Source organism: Otolemur garnettii, unplaced genomic scaffold, assembly GCF_000181295.1.
Source record: "Otolemur garnettii isolate 467f Iridium unplaced genomic scaffold, OtoGar3 scaffold00187, whole genome shotgun sequence".
NCBI lineage: Eukaryota > Metazoa > Chordata > Mammalia > Primates > Galagidae > Otolemur > Otolemur garnettii.
Window position 1 is genome coordinate 2,909,928 of NW_003852582.1, and position 5,928 is coordinate 2,915,855.

Consider the following 5,928-nt stretch of genomic DNA (forward strand, 5'->3'; position numbering starts at 1 on the left):
TTTTTTTTTTTTTTTCCAACTATAGTCTTGCTGTGTTTCCCAGGCTAGAGTGCAGAGGAGGATCATAGCACACTGTAAACTCCAACTCCTGGGCTCAAGAGATCCTCCTGGCTCAGCCTTCTGAGTAGCTGGGACTGCAGGCACATATTTACCATGCCTAACTATTTAAAAATTTTCTTTTCTTTTTTTTTTTTTTTAGAAATGGGGTCTTGCTATTGTGCTCATCCTGGTCAGATACCTCTTGAATAAAGAGCACTGTTTTTCTTGCCAGTGAGAGAAAATTCAGGATTAAAGCAACAGCAGCTATCAGAAGCACTTGACTTAGGAATGCAGTGAGGAATATTGCTTGTCAAACCAACATGGATTTACGGATATTTAAAACACTTTTATTGCTTCTGGAAGTCTGCTAAGTTAGGGCAGTTGTAGATAAAGTACTTACAGACAAGACAAGACAAGCAGACAAGACAAGCAGATGTTACACTGTTAAAAAAAGTAATTGAAAGGTAGCAAGATATTTTTAGCTCTGGCCTTGCAGTGCCATTGTACTTGGCTGCGTGACCATGAGACAACATTTGGCCTTCTTCATTTTGCTCATTCCTTAACAGGTGCTTTGCTACTTTTAATTGTTAAATCAAAAACCTACATGTTCATGACGTTTATGTTTTTTGTTCAGTTATGCTTAAAAGAACACTGTATTAAAATGTAGGCTTTCAGTAAAGATTTGTTGACTAGATATAAATGTCTAATATTAGGGTTTTAAAATGTAGACATTTAATTTTGATCTTAAAGCAATCAATATACTATGGCCTAATTTTACTGATACTAAGGTAAGGGTTTTGCCCCAAGATCACATAGTTGTTGTTGATGGATTCAGTCCTTATGATAATCAGTATTTGTACTGGAAATTTAAAAGCTATTTTAGAGCATAGAACTTAAAAAGGAGTAGGAATTTAAAAGTTTTTAAACCACATTTGGTGTATGTTTTTGGGAGAAAATATGTATCTTCTAATACTTTATTCCCAGCACTTTATTCAAATGTGAATGGGCATAAAATTTCTATTCCAACCAGAATTTATAGCAGTGTTCTAAATTAAAAATTATAAAATGGCTCGGCACCTGTGGCTCAAGCGGCTAAGACATCGGCCATACACACTTGAGCTGGTGGATTCGAATCCAACCCGGGTCCGCTGAACAACGACAGCTGCAACCAAAAACTAGCCAAGGGTTGTAGCAGACACCTGTAGTCCCAGCTATTTGGGAGGCGGAGGCAGGAGACTGGCTTGAGCCCAGGAGTTGGAGGTTGCTCTGAGCTGTGATGCTACAACACTCTACCCAGGACGACAGCTTAAGGCTCTGTCTCAAAAATAAATAAATAAAATAAATTATAAAATGATAGAAAAGCTAACCAGGCATTGTGGCAGGTGCCTGTAGTCCCAGCTGCTTAGGAGGCTGAGGCAAGAGGATCTTTTGAGCCCCCAGAGTTTGAGGTTGCTGTGAGGTGTGATGCCACGGTACTCTACTCAAGATGACAGAGTGAGATAATATCTCAAAAAAAAAAATTATAAAATGTTAGAAATAGCCTTTGAGCTAATTTTCACAATGCTGAACTTTCAGAATATAAAAGAACCCTATGATTTACCATATTAATCTGCATTTTAGGTATATCCAGAGTCTTCAGGAGCTTCTTGATTTTAAGGACAGAAGTGCTGAGGATGCTAAAGCCGTGTATGAGTAAGTTCACGATTTTGGCCCCATCTGAGTGCAATTTTTATATCCTTCAAACATCATATGAAAATGTCTTCAGCTTAAACGTGCTGTTGGGTCACTTTAGGGAAATCGATTAATGTTTATGTTCCCACTATTGGAACTGTGGTCATGTACTATATCTCTATAGCAGCCCACGCAGGCAAGGCAGATGATGTAAATCAGTAAATTGAACAGGGTATAAGAAATGCTTCATGTTCCTCTGTACTATAATAAAAGGCAGAGTTCAAGTGTGATGACCAGCAGAAGTCCAGATGTGGCCGCAGTGCCATTTGGACTGTTAACCTGGGGAGTATGTACTCCTAAAGGACAGCCACCCTCAGCTGTAGCTGATTGTTGCCCTCTGAAAATGTTGTCAAGATTATCTGATTTTTTTCTGATTTTAAAGAAAAACTCATAGGATGGACGAGATTAGAATTCTTTGTTCTTTTTCTATTCAAAGTGGTTCTTTCTGTCTTTGAACCTTAGGGAATAGTTTCACAACAGACGGGCTCTATTGGCTTATTCATCTTTTTTTTTTTTTTTTGAGACAGAGCCTCAAGCTGTCCCCCTGGGTAGAGTGCCATGGCATCATGCTCACAGCAACCTCCAACTCCTGGGCTCAAGCGAGTCTCCTGCCTCCGCCTCCCAAGTAGCTGGGACCACAGGCGCCCGCCACAACGCCCGGCTATTTTTTGGTTGCAGCCATCATTGTTGTTTGGCGGGTCCGGGCTCGGGATTCGAACCCGCCACCTTAGGTGTACGTGGCTGGCGCCTTAGCCGGTTGAGCTATAGGCGCCGAGCCGGCTTATTCATCTTGATGCCTTCCAGAGCATGTGTTTCCTAGAAGCAAGCACTCTGTCTTCTTTTACGCAGAATGTCCCAAATTCCATCCTCCTAGGGAGAGCTCAGATGCCCTTCATTGATAACAGTTAAAGAAAACCATTAACATTTTTAGAATTGTTTTGTGGTATCCTAACTCTTAGAAATCCAAGAAAATAATTTCGTTTCAAAAGTTTTATTTTCGAGATCCATACACCTTCATGGATTCAGCACATATTGTTATCTGCAAAATATTTAAATTAAGTGCAGGAAAACATACACTGGTACTCCTATTACTAAATGAGGGATTTTTTGCCTACTCTAGTTGGTTACACTTAAATTGTAGTATTCAATTTACTTGTCAGACTGTTTGGCGGTTTTGACAGACGGGTTTGTTTAGCTTTACAGATACTGTGATACGGATCCGAAACCGACACAATGATGTCATTCCCACCATGGCCCAGGGTGTGATCGAATACAAGGAGAGCTTCGGGGTGGATCCTGTCACCAGTCAGAATGTTCAATACTTTCTGGATCGATTCTACATGAGTCGCATTTCAATTAGAATGTTACTCAATCAGCACTGTAAGTGTCCAGAGCAAAGAGGAGCAGCTAAATAAAATGTGGGTATATTTTAAGTTTATTTAGGAAGCTTCCCTTTGGACAGAACATTTAGTTCTACTTTTTTGCTTATTAAGAAAAGTAGCGTTCCATACAAAGAGGGTATTTTTATTGAATGTAAAATACCGTATTTATCCTTAAGGAAAATATTTGCCACTACTTGGAACCATTTAAAGAAACAGTATTCAAATTTGGAAAAGAGCATTAGGTTAAGTTTAACTTATTTTATTTGTTTGATAGCTCTATTATTTGGTGGAAAAGGCAAAGGAAATCCCTCTCATCAAAGACACATTGGAAGCATAAACCCAAACTGCAATGTAGTCGAAGTTATTAAAGGTAAATACATTTTCTCCTTTCAAAGAGGATGCAGAAATCAAAACGGTTGAGTGTTATTTTTTGCTATTCAAGCAACTATTTGTGTCATGAAATAAGATGTTAAAACACATGGGTTCAAAAATAACTTTATAACCTTAATTGTCCTATGTGTAGGACATAGGACAATATTTTGTTGATACAGTTATTTGCTTGGCAGAAGTTAAAAAGGCCCAACCCACTCTCCCCACCCCCTGCTAATTCCTTATACTGGGAACAATAATTCATAACAGTTTGGTTTGAAACTTTCTATACTTTTTTTTTACATATGCACAATTGTTGTTGGTCTACCATTGCTTTTTAGAAAATAAGGTGCTTTGTATATTTTTTTCCTACAAGTTTATAGGCATCTTACCATGTTTATTCTTACGGATATACCTGCAGTTTTTGAATGACTATACGGACGGTATCAGTATGTATTAAACTGTCCCTCTGTTGATGTACACTTAGATTTTGTAATGTTTTTTTATTACTAGCAATAGCGTAGTGAGTGTCCTTTAGATATAGCCTGACTTCTGCTAGTATTGTAGAAGACCACATTCCTCGGATGAAAAACATTTAAATTCGTTTAAAATGTTGATACTTCCAAAAAGTTAGCAAATAATGGCTAAGAACAATTATTTCCTAAACCCTCGACAACTCTTAAGTTTTTGTTACATACAGGAAATATTTTCTTCAGCCTGTTTTCATGTTTACTGCGCTTACCTTGCCTTTTAGCATATAGACGTTTAAATTTTTTTGTAGTTATGTCTGTCCTCCTTTCTTTGTGCCTATTAGACTTTGTCATGTCGCACTTAGACTTTCTCCAAACTAAAATTATCAAAGTATATTTTCCTGTGTAGAAAGTTTGACGTTTTCATTTGTCAGTACTGTTGCCATCTTAATGCATGAACCAGAAGTAAGTTTATTTAATGCTTCTTTTTGTTTTGATTCACACTAGATGGCTATGAGAATGCTAGGCGTCTTTGTGATTTGTATTATATTAACTCCCCTGAACTAGAACTTGGAGAACTAAATGGTAAGCCTGATGTTGATTTTCCTCAATGGTTGGTGTGTTGATTACCTGAGAAGGAATGACAAGAATTTAAAATTGTTGGAATGGAAAAGGACTTTTTCATCAACTTTGTTGGCTATCAAAGCTGAAGGAGAGCAATCATGTAAAGAAAAAAACATAGAAAAATATATAGGAAATTTATTGGGATTGTTTATGAAAAGCATTTTGGCCTTTTCTTCCCCCTTTCCTTATTTGTAAATGATAACTTTGATTGTTTGCTTATTTTTTATTTTCTGGCTAGTCATAGAAAAAATGATGCCAAGAAAGTCACATTGGACTTTCACATGCATTTCTTTTTTTTTTTAGAGTAGATGAGCCCTGCTCACAATCCCAAATGCATTTCAATAATGTAAGGTTTACTCTTTTCCTACTCCCTGAGTTGTAAACCATTTTTTATTGTTGAGGAAGTAAAAAGACCAGGGTCGTAGGTGAAAGAAAGATACTCACCTATGTGAGAATCTGCTTCTCTCTGACGTTCTCCTTTTAACCCTAATGCTTTTTGGACAAAAAGAGTTTACGTATCTTCAAAGGAGATTCATGACTCTCTTTCCTAGAGTAATGGTACTCTGACCAAGGGAAAAACATCTCCCAAGTTAACACTTTAAAAAGGTGATGGAAAGAATAAAACTCAATAGGCTTTTCCTAAGTCACATTCTGGACGGTAGAGTGGGAGAGCAGTGACGAAGTTACCCAGGTGAAAATGGAATTGTGTGGTGGTTCCTGAAGCTGTATTAACTCTCTGATCTGGGATGATACCCTTCAGTAAATAAGAATCACCATGTACAAATGATAGCTTGGGAACCCCAGCTATGGTGGGCAGATTCCCCCTTCACATTCCTGAGGGGGAGCTTATTCAAAGGAGAGTTTGATTTATTAGTTGAATTAGAATTCTAAGGTGTGCTGAGTCTTCTTTGTTCTACTAAAGGTCTATTTTACACATTTCCACCTGCCCCCAACTGGGCTCCTATTAAATGTTTGAAAATAGAATTAATAACCCTTGAGAAATTGATGCTGGCTCAATTGTTTTCTTTTTTGATGCTGGCTTAAATTTTGTATTCAGCTCTGTGTCCACAGAAATGCCTGAAATAAAACAAGCAGTATTCCACCCAGGTCAAAAAAAGAATGTGACTTTGGAATTTATAACTTTTAACACTTTGGAGAGTAAAATTCCTACTTGAAGGCTGAATAATCTTTAGAAAGACTTACCAGGTCAGACAGTTAAGTTCATGAACTCATCCTAGAAAAATGCACCTCATTGCCGGATTGAATATCACTCTGGTCACCTTCAAGGTACTCCCTTTGGGAAGCTGCATCAA

At 37.7% G+C, this 5,928-nt stretch overlaps 1 protein-coding gene across 3 annotated transcripts in view; it reads left to right on the plus strand.

Annotated features, from left to right (window-relative positions):
* The window catches only part of PDK1 (pyruvate dehydrogenase kinase 1), a 27,901-nt gene that overhangs the window by 4,666 nt on the left and 17,307 nt on the right, over window positions 1-5,928 (plus strand). For 2 of the 3 annotated variants that reach the window (XM_003800877.3, XM_023507548.1), the window contains exons 3-6: window positions 1,660-1,731; window positions 2,966-3,150; window positions 3,427-3,522; window positions 4,499-4,576. In XM_003800877.3, the coding sequence (XP_003800925.1) occupies window positions 1,660-1,731; window positions 2,966-3,150; window positions 3,427-3,522; window positions 4,499-4,576 (431 nt within the window). The remainder of the gene's footprint in view (window positions 1-1,659; window positions 1,732-2,965; window positions 3,151-3,426; window positions 3,523-4,498; window positions 4,577-5,928) is intronic. The other variant, XM_023507547.1, reaches the window with a different exon arrangement.